Below are 17461 nucleotides of genomic sequence, written 5' to 3'. Positions count from 1 at the left end.
GTTTCCCAATTTTTGGCCAAAATTGGGAACCGGAACCGGGGTACCCCGGTTCTTGATTTTTGGAAATTGGAACCGGCCGGTAACTGGGACCCCAGTTAACCGGGACCCGGTTCCCGGTTACCGGACCGGTTTTACCTGGTCCGGTAACCGACTTTTTAAGAAAATTGGTTTTTGAGCTTATTTTAGGTCCAATACCTAAAATAAGCCCATTTTTTTTATAAGTTGGCTCATTTTTAAAAAAATCTATTAGTCTTTTTGTCTAAATTAAAGGGGCTTTGTTGTTTGTTGTGATTGTTTCAAATAATTAAAAAATAAACCTAAAAAAGCCCCAAAATCCTATATATATATATATTAAATAAATGGAAACCCGGTTCCGATATTCCCGGTAAAAACTTGGCTTTTGGATTTTTCAAATTGGGACCGGAACTGGAACCAGGACCCCAGTTTCCCGGTTTCTGACTTCCCGATTTCTCGGTTCCAGTTTCCCAGTAATTTTTGACACCCCTAGTCTTGCCTCACAAGGCGCGCAGGTATGGTTGGAGAATTTAGTGGTATTTTGCTCTAGCAAACATAATATCAACAGTTTGTACGCTTTTCCTTGCTATTTCCACGAGTATAAAATTTTAGGAAAAAATACATTAATTTACTCCTTACTAATTGTCAAGCGATTTTGTAATGTCTCCTTTTTGCGTAAAAAATGAAGAAAATATCCCAAATAAAAAATTTATAAAAAATGATGGACTAGGGGGTATATATGGATTTTACTCAAAGTTAAAAGAGAAATGTTAGGTACACCACATTCTCAAATTCGCCCGCGACATTAAAAATTACCATAAAATTTAAAATTTAATAGTAATTCATCTAAAATTTAATAACAAGTTTTAGTGCCACGTTAAAAAAATATGCATTTAAAATTTTTTCAGTATGAAAGTCATGAGAATCTGTGTAGCATTCTCAAAATTGAAAGTTGGAGATCTATTTTTGATTATAACATCCCCTATCTTATATTTAGGTTGGATGACCTTGAGCGAGCCCAATACAACCTTGAGTAAATCCAATGTATTGGGCTTAGGGTGTGCAAAATCATCTAGTTGGACCTATGTTAAAAGATTAGTGGATCATAACTTTAAAAACCTTTATTCCAAAAATTTAATTTTTCAAAAATATGATGTGGTTTTTATTTTTTTATTTTTTAATTGCTGGTGTGATGTGTAAGCGAAATTAAGCCTAAACCTTAATTAGCAACTTTGCTCTAAAAGCTCCCCAATACGGCCAGCCACTTAATGTTCTTGGAAATTCGAAATTTGGGCTAAATTGAGACACACTACTAAAAAAAAAAGACCTATCTTAGCACATGTTTTTCCAGCACGTGTACGATGCACATAAAAAAAGTGTTGGTAACAAAACAAGCGTTGGTATTTTAATATAAGTGCAGGCAAATAAGCGTCGTCTCCTTAAAATCAAATCTTTTAAAAATTTGCTTTTTAGCCAAATTGAGATTTGAGTCTTATTTTGACCTAACCCCACTTATTAGGCAGCCACCTCTTCCTCCACTCAAAATCTTGAGCGAACTCTTGGTTAATTCTTCAATTCCAGCTCAGAAACCTACACTCCGTAAGTATTCTCTCGAATTTCTCTTTGATTTTCTATTTAACACGACTATTGATTTGTGGAAATCATGATTATTCAATTTATTTAATGGGAGCAAGAATCTTTTATTTTTTTTCCTTAGAAATTTTTGGCAGAATAAAAGCTTTTCTTCGTTCTTATGTGTTAGATCTATTCAAAAAGATCTCTTCTAATAAATTTAAAGAGATTAAAAAACATTAACTAGAAATACAATTTTAAGGAAGTTGGATTGTATAAAAGAAAATTTTCAGGGATCAAAAATTAAAAAACCTTTTTTAATATTTGTTTTTAGAGGTGGGGGCCCCTTGGTTTCGTATGTGCATATGATCAATGCAAGCGTTGGTTCGGGACCTAGAGGGGAATTACCGCCCTCCCCTCCAAGTGCATTCATTTTTTTTTTAATTTTTTTTTAGGAAATGCTTACAAAGAGGATCTTTATCACTCCTGATTCGAAAGAAAGAAGAAGTAGGTGGGCTCCCCAACAACAAACCCAAAACAAACTAAACAGTGCGATAATAATTATACAAGGTAGGAAGTGAGTTAAACAAGTGATCCGATCCTCTAAACCACTCAAAGACGTTACATAAGCAAAAGCGGTACATACTAAGTATGAACCCCCAATTAAAACCAGCAACAACCACGGTAAAGTGATTGATGTTGAAGGGGCACTGTAGTAGTCCGTTGAAGGGACTGTAGTAAAGAGAGGAAACCAACATAAATTCGGTTACAAAAGTCTCCACAAAAAGATCAACACACCTAAGAGCTAGGAGACAGCAACCCACAAAAAAACACAAGCAACAGAAAACAAAACGAGCTGCAAATATAAAAATACATTAAAAATAAAGAAGACAGAAAAAAAGCCCACTGAAAAGCCGCTTCACTAGAAGGATTGCATATTCATAATTACATAAAAATACCCTTTTGCCACTATAGTTATAGTTTACCGCGAGTTAATTAGGATCCCAAAAGGATTGCACGACCCTTGCATATGAGGCATAAACATATAATATACTTATGGCATAAGCCATAAGGGGATGTTTTTACAGAAAATCATATATCTAATAAAAGTTTTACAGCAACTATTTTATTATTGTCGACCAAACGCTTGTTTAAATAGGCCTATCTATTTACTAGCTAGAGTCGTCTGATCACTCCATATTCCTTTCCACCCTATAAATTAATTGCGTTGAGAAAGGAGTCGAGGGTCAGGGCAACTGGACCAGGATCCTCAGGAATTAGGGGTGAATTCTAGATTTTGGAATTCACAGTTAGGATATTTCGAAAGAGAATTAACGCCTACCGTGATGCTACGTGTCCTATGAAATAAATAATAATAAAATATCTACCTCACGGCCCTAGGAGGTGGTTCAGCCACCTCCAAGGACCAAAAGTTCAAAAATAAAAAATGGATTTGGCCCTTGGGGTGGCTCAATGGCCATCGTTTGGCCATGGGGTGACTTCGGCCACCCCAGACTAGCCCTCGAGTCACCCTCGAGGGTCAAAGAATAATAATAATAAAAAAAGTTATATTTTTTTATTATATTTTTTTTAAATTTTTTTTTTTAAAGTTAAATAATATTTTATTATTATTTATTTAATGAGACACGTGGCATCATGGCAGGCATTTGAGCTCCTTCAAGAGATCCTAGTTGTGAATTCTAGAATCTATAATTCCCACTTAATTCCAGGGGATCCTGGTCCAAGGCAACTAGAGGAAATGATCGAAGCTGTTGCTGGATTGATTTGTTCAAGTAAGAAAAATTGACGCACGGCCACAGTACCGTACGAGGACGAGATTTAAAAATAAAATAGGAAAAATGTGGTAATCCAAGACAATACAAATAAGATAATCAAAACACTAGAATTTGATTACAACCACACCTTGGAAATAACATATATAATGAAAAACCTTTACATTCTTACATCGTAAAAAGCCCACATAATTCTTCCAGTCTTCCAAGTGACGAGCGCATTGAAGGCAAAGTTAGACACAAGAAAGAAAGAGAAAAACAAAAAATAAGGAAGCCAATAACTTGGAAACGGAGCTGTGATTGCTATGGACGTGCCATAGGACATAAAGAGGAGTCCAAAGGATACTATCAGCAGGCCACTAGCAAGACTAGGAGGCAGGATTAAGACCATTAAGATTAGTGGTATATAAAAGCTTAAACAATTGATAATCACGAGTAGATGGAAAAAGGGTCTGGCCATGATTACTGTCCCTGCGCGGTGTGGGTGTTGACTGACTTCACTACTTGCGTTGGTAATGGTATTGAACTGATTATCTTGCCAAAATCCTCCCGGAGGACTGAGTACTGTTTGGTAGGCGATTGTTACAAGCAGTACAGCAACCACCAGTAGCATATTGCGCATGTCGTTTGACATTAGCATTCTCTGACGAAAGAACCATGTGAATAACTTCTCATTAATTAGGATAGGAGATCTTAAATAATCTGCAAAAGTACCCGTAGAATGAGATGAAGCACTTTTTGCTCCAGCACGGCATAGCATATTCCTCATCTCTTGGTTGTCCACTTGTGTTTGCATATCCACCGCGATGTCCAGAGCAGTAAAACCCTCAAAATTTTCAAAGTTTACATGGGCTCCCAAATCTAATATCCACCTCACGACCTGTACGTGCACAATTAATTATTTCCCATCACTGTAAAATAGTTTACATTATTTAGCCCATCCTCATCCAAAAATTAAAATGGACAAAAATAAAAGCAAATGTTACAAATTAATGAAAGAAAGAACGCAAAATGTCTCTACAAATGCTTATAAATAAAATGAGTTGGAGATAATTTTTAACATGTTGTGGAGATTGAATCCTTACTGCTACTTCTTTGCATATTTCTAGATAAACCTCTATTTTACTACTTCAGTAGAAAACTTAGTTGAAAAAACTTGCCTGAGGTTGATTTTTGGATGCTGCAATGTGCAACACATTGTTACCATTCAAATCTTGAACATTCAGTAACCTCCTCCCCCATGATTCCGCTTTTTCAAACCAGGCACGCCGAAGCCATCCAACAAGGACCTGAAAGGCATCTAACTCGTCATTTTTCAGTGCAACATGCAGGGCAGTCTCCTTTCGACTTGTCACATCTATAATACACTTGGGGTAGACTTTTAGTAAAATAGCCAAGAGACGGAGGTTTCCTGTTTGAGCTGCATAATGTAAAGGATTCATGCCACCCTTTCCTTGTGCACAAACAAGGTCCTTATGAGCTGTAAGTAGCTCGCACACTAATTGGTTTTGGTTATTATGCATAGCAAGGAGTAAGGGGGTGAAGCCATTTGGGTTAAGCTTCTTAGCAAATGATGGCTTTAACATCATCATCTCCATGGCAAACTCGGTCTGTCCTGCAGCTGCAGCTACGTGTAATGGGGTGTCAACAAATGGAATCTCATCGATCTTGTCCAAAACTTTCGGGTCCCTTGCAATCGACGAGTACAAGCCGTCAACGTTTCCTTGCTCAGAAGCATCCCTCAAAGTCTGAGCCATTCTTAGCCCCGTGTTGTTGTGTGGTGTTTCCGTGCGACGTGAAGTCCTGTTGATAACCGTGCAGTGCTGGTGTTGCTAGACGGTGGCCGTGCTTAGCGCCGCAAGGCAGTGACCGGTGCGTGAGTTGATTTGGAGAAAATGAAAAACCAAAAAAGACTAGGAAGAAGACGAACGTTGAAGATTCTGCGAAGTGTATGGGGAAAAGAAATAAATATCGCACATGCAGGAAAATTGAACACCTAATTCGCATTCTCCTAAGAAAATGGAAAATGTTAAAGGCACAACACAAACCCAACTTAAAACCAACTTCTCTCCTACATGGCATTTAAAAATAATAAAAAAATAAAAGTTTGAATTTTAAACCATTGACGCTGTCTTTTCCCCTTTCAGATCCAAAATTCCTCTCAGTCTCTCGCTCCCCCTCCCCCTCCCGCGCTCATCCTCTTTCTCCTCTGGCGCAAGGTTCCGTCTCTGTCTCTCTCACTCCGGCGACGTCTTCGGCCACCGAGTACTGCAAGAAGCACATCGAGACTCCCAAAGCAGCCGCCGCGTCCGAAGAACGCTCCACCTCCGACGACGACCTCAAGGCCTGGGACGCCGAGTTCGTCAAGGTCAACCAGGCCACCCCCTTCGATCTCATCCTGGTGTGTCTTCTTCCTTATAAACTCAAATCCCCCTGTTAGATCTTTTTATTATTGATTTTTTTTCTTCTGATTAGGGTTTTGGTTTTGTTTTCTCGGCCTCTGTGTTTTTGTTTGGTTGGATGCCGAGAAAGCTGGCAGTTTTGGTGGTTTTATTGTTTTTTAGTTCTATGTTTGATTGGGTAGTGAATATTTGTTTTTGGTGGGGAGTGCTTGTGTTGCGGTAAGGTAAAGCATCGTTTTAAAATTTGGAACTTCTTGTTGGAGATTATATGTATTATTGTATTGATGCAATTTTAGTGTTATAGGAAAGTTTTCTCTTTCCACTGAACCTGGGCATTGACATTTAATTGTACTTTATGGCCTTTTTAGGTGTCAAATGTGCGGTTTTGGAGTAGGAAAGTATATGTTTTCTTGAGACTGATAATTGGACAAGAACAGATTTGGAATTTAAAGTGAACATTAATGTATGATGAACCAGTGATGATACCTAAAGGTTATTAGAAGTTTGCCCACTGATCTTTGCTTTCTTATAAACAAATTGAATGTCTAACCGTGCAACTCATTGCATGAGTATGAAGCTGTCAGGTTGCAATTAATATTTGATTCTAGCAGCATATGATTATCAAGATTTTCACAATATTGAAGTTGCAATAACTAGCTTGTCCTTGTTCTTTCATAGGCTGCATATCAAGGGTGGAACTAGAATTTTAGGTGCAGGGGACAAAACCAAAAAGAACTTTTTTGGGCAGTAAAATTTTGATTTTGAAAGGGTTATATATATATATATATATATGGGGAACGCGTTGAGGCTTGGGGGCTTCACAATGTAGTTTCGCCCCTAGCTGCAGTAAGACTCGTGTCGATCGGTAATATACTCTGTAACAAATTCACTTACTGGGTGTTTGAACTAATATGACAATATTAATTTGTAATAACAGTTGTAATTTGGCATTTACTTATCCTTTGGAAATATTGTTTGGTTATTTTAATTGATTGGCTTGTTGATTTTACTTTTGTGCCTCTTAAAAAGAAAATAATGAAAATGGCTCGTCGTCTCTACTTGCAGACTTTACAAGCTTTCTACTAAAGAAGCACAATGGCTGGCTCTAGGGTTGCTCATGCCACCTTGAAAGGACCAAGTGTTGTGAAGGAGTTATGCATTGGGTTGGCACTTGGTTTGGCTGCTGGTGGCCTCTGGAAAATGCATCACTGGAATGAACAGAGGAAAGTGTGGCAATTTTATGACTTGTTGGAGAAGGGTGAGATTAGTGTTGTTACTGCCGAAGAATAAATCTTTCTTTGTTTCTGTCATGAGTGGACACATTCTGCAGTTTGATCATTTTGTGTTCCCCCTATATTTGGCTCTTGAATCTTAAGATGAGCTTTACTTTGGAATTTAAGGGAATAAACATATTGTACTGATTTGTGGAGTACAGTGTTTGCTTTAGATATAAATTCATCAAAGTTTTATGGTATTTGCTTGTGGTTTCTATTATGGTTGCTCAAGTGAAATGCTAGACTACTCACCGTTATTATGCATACATCATACGTGTAAATGAGACAAGTGAAGAGGAGTTGTAGCAGGCAGGCATTCTTTGTAGCATGTGTAAACTGACATCAGTTTTTTTAAAACAAGCAATTTTGGTATATATTTTTAATAGGATTAACAAAGCATGTGACATTTATTCTTAGAGAAAATAATTTTCACATGTATTTTTAAAATTTATGTGAGAATTACAAGCTTCAAATATACGCAGTACTGCAAGTATTGGATCAAGTGACATTTCAAGTCTCAATAATATTGAATTACACTTCGGACATTAAATTTACGCACTGATATCTCACGAGGAAAACCATCAAATTTACGTAATGATGCCTCAATGAGGATCAAATGACATGTCAAATTACAGTTTTGAATTACACTTGGACGCAATGTTCAAGAAAATAAAATTGATGTGTGTTTTTTGCGTAAATTTGATGCGTTTGTTGCTTTTGGAACCTGTAGCATCTTTGCTTACATCATGTTTAGATGCGTCAATATCTGCTTTTAGATCAGTAGTATTTGACACACAATATTTCTGCAACTATCTATCAGTTTCCCAGAGGACATGCATGATAAAATTGGCATGCATTATTGGCTGCATTATTGGCATGCAGGATAAACATTGCAGATTTTTATAATTTGGAACTTTAATTTGTCGACACTAATTTTTGTTTTTTTTTTTATTTTTGTTTTTTTTAAAAAAATCTAATTATGATTGGATTATGATCTATTCACCCCAACTATCCTTATTTCTTAAACATTTGACCATTGACGAAAAAGGAAAAGAAAAAATAGTAAGTGATTAATATTGTTTATATGGGTGTATGTAATGGCAAATGTTTAAGCTTCTGTCATGATGCATATACCTCCAGGGATATTTAGGTTTCAATCAATACTCTGCATTTTTAATTATTGGGAAAGTTTGTATGGCTATGATTTTTTAAAAATAATAATAAGACAGTTAGTGGAAGTCATATGATCCCTGACACCTTGAGCTGTGTGAATCATTTTGTGCTAGAAATTGCAGAGTATATGCAAGAAAGCAGCAGAGTTTGAACAAGCGATTTTCTTCTTTTTGGTTCAAAACCATCAATATGCAAGAAGTGTAAATAGGTAGCAACAAATTGGATGCTAATATTTGCAAAGAAGCATAGGAAGAAACATCTATTCCCTCTTTAGGTAAGTATTTTAACACACAGAGAGTAACCAAATTACTTCGCAAAATGCCAAAATTTTGAAAATCTGTAGTATGAAGAAAAGAGTTAATACTTACATTATTGAGTTCAATGTTGGATTGCAACAAAAGTTATCATCCAGAAAACTTCCAAGTCATGGCACCCAAGTGAGCTAAATTACCAAGCATCGAACAGAAAATAATGGAACTGTTATAGACATCTTCATGGATTTTTACAGGGCAGAACAAGATATTGAAGTTCACAGCAATTTTATGATGCCAATATCATTAAAAAAAAAAATTATGATTTACAGGACTTTATAATGCATGTCCTGTAATATTGTCTTCTCCGTGGATAAGCAATATTGGCTTCTTAATTCTATTAGCTGACATGAAAGGACTCATCTCCACAGGAGTGGTTGTGGCCTGCCAAGGAGTACTGTTTTCATTCTACACCAATATAACCAAGTAACTAGTCCATCAAAGAGTTAAGATATGACACTAGGGAAAATGTCTGTTGGGAAGGGAAAAAAGAAGAAAAAGGTTCAACTCCACAACTGAAAATATCTAGTTTGCTCAAACCTTGGCCCCACTTCCCTCCCTTTCCATTTATTTTCCCCATGATGTTCAATGGATCAAAAGATCAAACTCTTCATTCGAACTTTCATCCCCATCCAACTCTTCATCCGAACAAGTGATCCTTAAGACATTTGGTTCTTCAACTTCTTCATCCACATCTATCAAAACGGGATACAAAGTTAAAAGCCATCTTGGTGTGTCAAAGCAAAATTATAACACAAACAAAAGATGAAAAGTCAAACCTATTTGAGGGCAATCTTGCTCCAAAAAATCTTCATCATTTGGAATACGTGTATACAAAGATTCAACTTCACCATCCTTGTCCATTTAGGCAGCTATAATGAGTAACTTTTCCACTTACCTAATGTATAATTCAAAATATTATTGTATAAGCAGTGTGAACTATAAAAAGCAGTGTGAACTATAAAGACAAACTAGAATATAAATTCAAAAGGTATAATTCAAACTTTTCCACTTACCTAATGTATAATTCAAAAGGTATATTCCACAGATATGGGGTTTGTCTTGTTTTCTTTCTTTCTTTTTTCCTTTTGTTCTTATAATTCTTTGTTGATCCTGTTGGTTGGTCATAAACCAGCATGTTCAGATCTAGCAAGATTTTCACTAGCTTCAAATTCCACACAACCAGGTGCCAGATGGCATTTAAGGCTATCCGTGTGTTATTGGACTAATCTTAGAAGAGAAGTTATGTTTTGGTCTTATAACTTGCCCAATACTTTCTGGAAGGAATCAACAATATCAGGTGGAGTAGTCCAGGCTATGTTAACTCACATTTGCAGGCAGGAACTTCAGATGGGATGGAATAGAACATCACATGTGATATTACTACAGATGTGAATCACTTTGCCTGCACTGCATTCTGTCATTATATCTTAAGCCCATAATGCTTAAATCATGAACAAGCATTAGGAATCTAATGAAATTTATTTTGTTCAGGAAACCATACGGGATGCTATTGAAGATTCTATAACATGGCCAGTTCGGAAAATTTTGCCTATATTACCTGGGGATTATAGGTATGCTAATTTTACAATGAACTATCTGTCCTTTTTCTCCTCTAAAAAAATCAGATCGACTATTAACTTATCTTCCTTTTTTAACTAATCAAATTGTCAGTGCTTAAGAATAATATTCTGGAAAAGTTACTTAAGAATAATATTATATATAACTTATTTCTTAGAAGCTAACAAATGTATAAGGACTCACAGACCACTTTTATGAGCTCTATGTGAAAAACTTTTTGAGGTGAGATTACATATACTTAATCAACAGCATTTAAGAATAATAATATTCTGGAAAAGTTTTGGTTTCCACAAAATTGGCTTCAATTTCCAAATTTGAGCTAAAGACCGAGCAAGTGCAAATAATTTTCACTTTTTTTGTGTTTAGAACAAACAGGCTGGAATGGATAGAGCAAAGCTAGGTAACAGATGAAGAATTGGGTCAGTTAAAGCAGCCATTAATTCATATGGAGATAGGATTCTTGAAGGTAGTCCACTCATGAAACCCCAGATGGATTTCTCAGAGGTATATTCCAAAGAACTGTATAAATTCCATTTCACCATTTTTCATTTGTTTTTAAGCACTTGCAAACCATTTGTGTTCCTCTGTTATAACTATGTCTTTTGAATTCATAAAGAAGACCTCTTCGAGAACAAGAGAATTGCATATAGCACGAAGGGACCTTGGTCGATACAAAGAGAGCAAAAAGGCTGCGGAGTCAGTTAGTGCTCAAGCAGAATCTGAGCTCTCTAATGCAAAGAAGACAGTGAAAGATCTATCTTTATTAATTGAGAAGTCAAACTCGAAGGCAAAGGCGCAGATGCAAGACATTGAGGTGCTAAATAAATCGAGGAGGCGCGAAGAACGGGCATTGGCTGTTAGGAACATTGAGAGTTATCAGTATGCAGAAGTGATGAGAGAACTGGAATTTGTGAAACAGGAGTTGAGTAAGCTTAAGCTAGACATGGCTCATGTTTTGGAAGAGAAATCGCGGACAGAGAAGGAAGTTGAAGCCTCAAGTTCGAAAATGTTTTCTTATTTGAGCTCTGCTCAAGCCCTTTCGAAGGAGATTGAGAAAGCTAATGAAGAACAAGTGCTTGTTGAGGTTGTGAGGATTGAGGCTTTGAAAGAATTCAGAGAGATAGAAGCTCAGAGAGTAAAGGAAGTCACTGAATTATACAAACTAGAATATAAGCAGTGTGAACTATAAAAAGCAGTGTGAACTATAATAAGCAATGTGAACTATAAAGACAAACTAGAATATGCAATCACTTATTAAATAAGGTTGTTGAGTTTTTGAAAATGACCAAAATATTCCAACCAAGAAAAGCCTGCAGCAGATGAGGTACCCTAATTTGCTTCCAATTTTCATTTATAAAGATTTAAAATCATTACTCATACAACAAATTAATTAACCTTCCAAATCACCATTCTCTTTCTATTGTACATATATAAAACTGTTTTTGTTTTTATAAAAGATTTAATTAATTATTGTAATTAATTTGATAATTAAGGTCCTCCTTTAAAGTTTTAATCAGACAACTAATGCACATGTACCTGCCACCTATTTGTTATACCAAATTGTCAACGAGGGGAATAAATGAAATTCTATATATAAAATTCAAAATATTGTTGTTTTCTTGTTATGTTCAGAGTGATTTCAGTGGAGAAGCCCTGGGTTTGTTTCAGGAAATGGTTTTGAATGGAATAAGACCCAATGAGTTTAGTTTGTCTAGTATTCTGAAAGCTTGCTCGAGTTTGGGGGATAGTGGTCAAGGAAGGAAAATTCATGGGTATTTGATAAAGCTTGGATATGATACTGATCTATTCTCAGCAAATGTGCTTGTTAACATGTATGCCAAAGCAGGGGATATGGAAGATGCAATTATTGTTTTTGACGAAATTGCACAACCTGATATTGTTTCCTGGAATGCTGTTATTGCTGGCTGTGTTCTTTGTGAGTCCCATGAATGGGCTTTAAACTTGTTTGACCAAATGAAAAGGTCAAAAATATGTCCAAATATGTTTACTTTATCAAGTGTTCTTAAAGCTTGTGCCGGAATGGTAGGGGTGAAATTTAAAACCGCCTAACCGCAACCGCTAACCGCTAACCGTTATAACCGTTAACCGCTAACCGCCTAACCGCCTAACCGCTTTGAAAGCGGTTAGTAAAAACCGCTAACCGCCTAGGCGGTTGCGGTTAGCGGTTAGTGGGTTTTGGAAATCCGCTAACCGCTAACCGCTACCCGCTAACCGCTTTTTTTTAAATATAATATATATTTATATATTATATATATATAATAACAATAAGTTGTGAGTTTATGAACTTTTTTTGGTTGATTGAAATGAGCCTCAAGCTTCAAATTTAACCATATATGTTGGTTTTTTTGGTTGCTTGTGAGTTTATGAATTTGTTTGTGTTTTATTTTATTTCTATGTGTGAGTTTATGAACTTGCTTGTGAGTTTATGTATAAGACTACAAGTGAAGTGATGATTTTGTTGTAATTTTATTTGTATATTATATGATGTGTAGATTTGTAGAAGGTGGCCAACAAGATTTTGGTATATAGCAATTTTTAATGCTAAAATAGCCATGGAAAGGGAAAAAAAAAATGTTTAAAATGAGAAAAAAAATGTTTAAAGTGAGCCCAAAACCGGCCCAAACCCGGTCCAAACCCGGCCCAAAATCGGTCCAAAGAAAAAAGCCCAAAAAAAGCGGTTAGAAAAAAAGCGGTTATTCCAAAGCGGTTAACCGCTAACCGGGCGGTTAACCGCCTAGGCGGTTAACCGCTACCCGGTTAGCGGAGGCGGTTAGTAAAATTTACTAACCGCCTAGGCGGTTGCGGTTAGCGGTTTTAGCCACTAACCGCTAACCGCAACCGCTATTTCACCCCTACGGAATGGGGCTCAAGGAATTGGGTAGACAGTTGCACTCTAAATTGATAAAGATGGATTTAGAATCAGATTTGTTTGTGGATGTAAAAAGAAATAATGCAATAGAAGGACTTATATTTGACAAACTGCAGAGAATAATGCAAATGAGAAATCTGACCAAAAACTATCTTTCTCGGGCATGAACAAACACAGCTTCAACCAACGGAAAAAGAAGTAAAAATCCATACCCAATAATATTCAAAAAAACAGAAATCTAAACCCTAAATACATATAAATCTAATACACTATTCTAGCACCCACTACACATAAATCAAAAAGCCCTAGATTTTGAATGTGGATGAGAGAGAGGGATTACTTACCACCGGTGGAGGAGAGAGAGAGCCTTCGACTTCGCCGGAGTGAGAGAGAGACAGGAGCTTCGCCGGTGGCTGTAGACGTCGCCGGAGTGAGAGAGACAGTGGACGGATAGCTTCGCCGGTGCCGAAGAACTCGCCGGAGGAGAGAGAGGGTGAGCGCGGGAGGGAGAGTGCTGGAGTGAGAGAGAATTTCCGGTGGCCGAAGAACTCGCCGGAGGAGAGAGAGGGTGAGCACAGGAGGGAGAGCGAGAGACTGAGAGGGGATTTCCGGTGGCCAATGAACTCGCCGGAGGAGAGAGGGTGAGCGTGGGAGGGAGAGCGAGGGACTGAGAGAGGAATTTTAGGATTTCTGAAATTTGATTTTTACAGGCCTTTAATTTGGTTTTTTAAAAAAATAAATAAATGCCATGCAAGAGAGAAGTTGGTTTTAAGTTGGGTTTGTGTTGTGCCTTTATCAAACCTCTAAGAAAATTCATTCATTTACTATCAACGGGGTGACGTGTCTGGTTTTGATTGGGAGTGAAGGAATCAATCAAGAGGGAGACACTCTTGAGTCTTGGTCTTTCTTTTTTGTGTTTTTCCCCAGCTTCTAAAAGCAAGTTGCAACATATCATTCAACCGCTAGAATCTCGTGATGAATTGTCTCTTTATCTTTTCTTTTTTTTTTTAATTTTTTTTTTTTTTTGAGAGAAACTTCACTTACCTCCGTTATACTTTCACGCTTTTTGTAGACACATTCCCATTGTTCAAAACCTCTCACTTTGGTATATCAAACTTTTGTTTCCTTTCAAATACCGTTAGCTTTTGCAGTGTAAAAGACCTTTCTACCCCTAAATTTTTGTTTGAAAAAAATATTTTTAATGAAAAATAAGGGCACGATTGTAATTTTCCACCCTTTCCGTTAGGATTTAACAGAAAATCCTAACGGAATGGGCAAAGTGAAAGGAAACAAAAGTTGGATACATCAAAGTGAGAGGTTTTGAATAATGAGAGAGTGTCTGCAAAAAACACAAAAGTATAGGAGGTAAGTGAAGTTTTCCTTTTTTTTTTTTTTTTCACAAAAGTAATTAATGAGCCATCTAATTTGAATAATTTGACTTCCTGTACGAAGATGTCACCCACCATTTATTAGTATATGTCTATTACAAGCTAATTATCTCCGCATCGATTATCTACAATCTTAATCACGTGATTAATCATGCGACAAATTATTGGACACTCTCTTTTTGTAAACCCATTTTTAAGGATGAATAATATATTAAGTTTGTATGATATCATATCATATCATGAATGAACCACCATGTCATATGGGAACAGACACAACTTGTCAAATATAGAAAATACTAATACTTAGAGTTTAAACTTGCTTTCCGTGTTCATTTTATATAATCTGTTCTTTTAGAGACTTCAATGCTACCTTAGAAGTTATCTTTTTTGCTGTCCTTTTATCGGCAGCGGTAGATGAACCCTTCAAAGAGATCTCATTTGCTTCAACCTCTATTGTTATTGAAGCCATACCCTTGTTGCGGGACTCGATGGATTATTACACATTATATTTTCTTTTTTGACATAGCTCATTTAACTCATTTACAGGATGGGAGATCACCGTTTTAGAGGCTCTAAAAATGCCTTTTACTCTGAAAGACTATCTCCTTATTGTATCCCGAATCAACAAGAATGGCTCATGCCAATGACCTTACAACATCGATCGCCAAGAACTTGTCACAAATTAAAAAATATCTAATGATTTATCAAATAAAATCAAAGAACCTATAAAGACAAAATTTCTCTTAAATTTTAAAGAAGAAACAAATATAAGAATAAATACAATAATCGAACCTTGGGAAAAGTTATCAATGAAATTTAGTTGACTTCCCAATATAAGTTTCAATTGCTCTTATTATCATTTGATGGGGTTATTAATTGTTACTTCATTCTTGAAATTCATCAAAATAATTTCACCAAAACATTCCTGAGTACATTTCTCTGATGGGGATCGACCAAAAAACTGCTCCACATAATTAGTCTTGCATCACAAGGCACTCAGGTATGGTTGGAGAATTTATTGGTATTTCGCTCTAGCAAACATAATATCAACAGTTTGTACGCTTTTCCTTGCTATTTCCACGAGTATAAAATTTTAGGAAAAAGTACATTAATTTACTCCTTACTAATTGTCAATCAATTATGTAATGTCTCTTTTTTGCGTAAAAAATGAAGAAAATATCCCAAATAAAAAATTACTCCCTCCCACATTCTCAAATACACTTGCTAAACTAAAAATTTCCATAAAGTTCAAAATTTAATAGTGATTCATATAAAATTTAATGATGATTTTTAGTGCTACGTTAAAAAATATGCACTTAAAATTTTATAAATATGTAAGTGAGAATGTGTGTGGCACTCTCACAATTGAAAGTCGAAGATATATTTTTTATTATAATTCTTTTTTTTTTTTTTGTAAGTTATTTTTTATTATAATTAACATGACCTATCGTATATTTTGATTGGACGACCTTGAGTGAGCCAATACGACCTTGAGTAAATCCAATGTATTGGGCTTAGGGTGTGCAAAATCATCTAGTTGGACCTATGTTAAAAGATTAATGGACCATAACTTTAAAAACCTATAAACCAAAAATTTTATTTTTCAAAAATATGATGTGGTTCTTTTTTTTTTCTTTGGAATTGTTGGTGTGATGTGTAAGCCAAATTAATCCTAAATCTTAATTAGCAACTTTGCTCTAAAAGCGTCTCCAATATGGCTGGCCACTTAATGTTCTTGGAAATTTGAAATTTCGGCCAAATTTGAGACATACAACTAAAAAGTTGACCTATCCTGGCACATGTTTTTCCAGCTCGTGTACGATGCACCTAAAAAAAGTGTATGTTTCAAAACAAGCATTGGTATTTTAATATAAGTGTGGGCAAATAAGCGTCGGCTCCTTAAAATCAAATCTTTTAAAAATTTACTTTTTAGCCAAATTGAGATTTGAGTCTTATTTTGACCTAACCCTAATTCTCCAATTTCAAAACCCCACTTATTTGGCGGCCACACCTCTTCCTCCATTCAAAATTTTGAGAGAGCTCTACGTTAATTCTTCCATTCCAGCTCAAAAACCTACACTCCGACACGACCATATATTTGTTGAAAAATCTTGATTATTCAATTTATTTAATGGGAGCAAGAATCTTTTATTTTTCTTTAGAAATTTTTGGTATTGATAACATGCTTAATTATTCAAAGTATTAAAACGAAAGGTCTTTCAATCGTTCTCAAGAGGAATTATAGAAACATGTTTTAGTATTTTATGGGAAAGTCATTACAAAAGTACATATACGTGAACATATAAATTACATGTATTAAACTTTTTCCGTTGTTCATTTCATAGAATATGTTCCTTCAAAGACTTCAATACTATTTTAGAAGCTATCTTTTTTGCTGTCCTTTTATCGGAAGCTATAGTTGAACCCTTGAAAGAGATCTCATTTGCTTCAACCTCTATTCTAATTGAAGCCATACCCTTGTTAGTTGTTGCGAAACTTGATGGATTCTTTCATATTATATTTTCTTTTTTGACATAGCTCATTTAACTCATTTACAGGATGAGAGATCAATGTTTCAAGAGTAACCAAAGGCTCTAAAAGATGCATTATACTCTCAAAGACTATCTTCTTATTGTATCCTGAATCAACAAGAATGGCTCCTGCCAAAGACTCTACAACATCGCCAAGAACTTGTCACAGATTAGAAAAAATCTAATGATTTATCAAACAAAATCAAAGAACCTGAAAAGGCAAAAATTTCTTATAAAATTTAAAGAATATACAGGATAACCAAACCTTGGGAAAAGTTGTCTCTGACTCCCACCCAAAAGTTAATTCTGGAGTCCCCAATAGATAGTTCAATTGGCTTGGATTACGCCTAATGAAGTAGATGCCACTAGTTCGAATCTCCATTCATACTCTTGGGCGAACATACCCAAAAAAAAAAAAAAAAAAAAGAGTTAATTCTGGAGATAACTTTTCAAAATTGATAATAGTTTCGACTACATGCCTATGGAGTTCTTGTGAGGCTGTTAAGGATATAAATCCTTGGTGATAAATGT

At 35.8% G+C, this 17461-nt stretch overlaps 3 protein-coding genes and 1 long non-coding RNA gene across 5 annotated transcripts; 2 read left to right on the top strand and 2 right to left on the bottom strand.

Moving 5' to 3' along the window:
* Window positions 1-3493: 3493 nt before the first annotated feature.
* LOC132181848 (ankyrin repeat-containing protein BDA1-like) lies at window positions 3494-5150 on the bottom strand. The gene is made up of 2 exons (XM_088514274.1): window positions 4541-5150; window positions 3494-4260 (listed from the first exon to the last, which is right to left on the bottom strand). The coding sequence occupies exons 1-2, from the start codon at window positions 5135-5137 to the stop codon at window positions 3541-3543; spliced, it is 1317 nt and encodes a 438-aa protein (XP_088370400.1). The 5' UTR covers window positions 5138-5150; the 3' UTR covers window positions 3494-3540.
* A 586-nt stretch (window positions 5151-5736) lies between these two features.
* On the top strand, window positions 5737-7256 carry LOC148586991 (putative cytochrome c oxidase subunit 5C-1). Its single transcript, XM_088514276.1, has 2 exons — window positions 5737-5781; window positions 6848-7256. Exon 2 carries the CDS (start codon window positions 6878-6880, stop codon window positions 7070-7072), a length of 195 nt encoding a protein of 64 aa, XP_088370402.1. The 5' UTR covers window positions 5737-5781; window positions 6848-6877; the 3' UTR covers window positions 7073-7256.
* Window positions 7257-8721: 1465 nt separating this feature from the next.
* Window positions 8722-13698, bottom strand: LOC132167657 (uncharacterized). Its single transcript, XR_015911687.1, has 3 exons — window positions 13356-13698; window positions 9320-9438; window positions 8722-9235 (listed from the first exon to the last, which is right to left on the bottom strand). It is a non-coding gene; the product is annotated as an uncharacterized LOC132167657 (long non-coding RNA).
* LOC132179202 (protein PLASTID MOVEMENT IMPAIRED 2-like) lies at window positions 9952-11318 on the top strand. Of its 2 annotated transcripts, none has more exons than XM_059591870.2 (2): window positions 9952-10625; window positions 10741-11318. In XM_059591870.2, the coding sequence occupies exons 1-2, from the start codon at window positions 10599-10601 to the stop codon at window positions 11308-11310; spliced, it is 597 nt and encodes a 198-aa protein (XP_059447853.2). In that variant the 5' UTR covers window positions 9952-10598; the 3' UTR covers window positions 11311-11318. The 2 variants fall into 2 exon arrangements, with proteins under 2 accessions (XP_059447853.2, XP_088370401.1); XM_088514275.1 differs by having other exon boundaries at window positions 10738-11318.
* Window positions 13699-17461: the final 3763 nt, after the last annotated feature.

This window comes from Corylus avellana, chromosome 3 (assembly GCF_965113065.1).
Source record: "Corylus avellana chromosome 3, dhCorAvel1.hap1.2, whole genome shotgun sequence".
In the NCBI taxonomy this organism is placed as follows: domain Eukaryota; kingdom Viridiplantae; phylum Streptophyta; class Magnoliopsida; order Fagales; family Betulaceae; genus Corylus; species Corylus avellana.
This window is presented reverse-complemented; position numbering and strand designations above follow the sequence as displayed.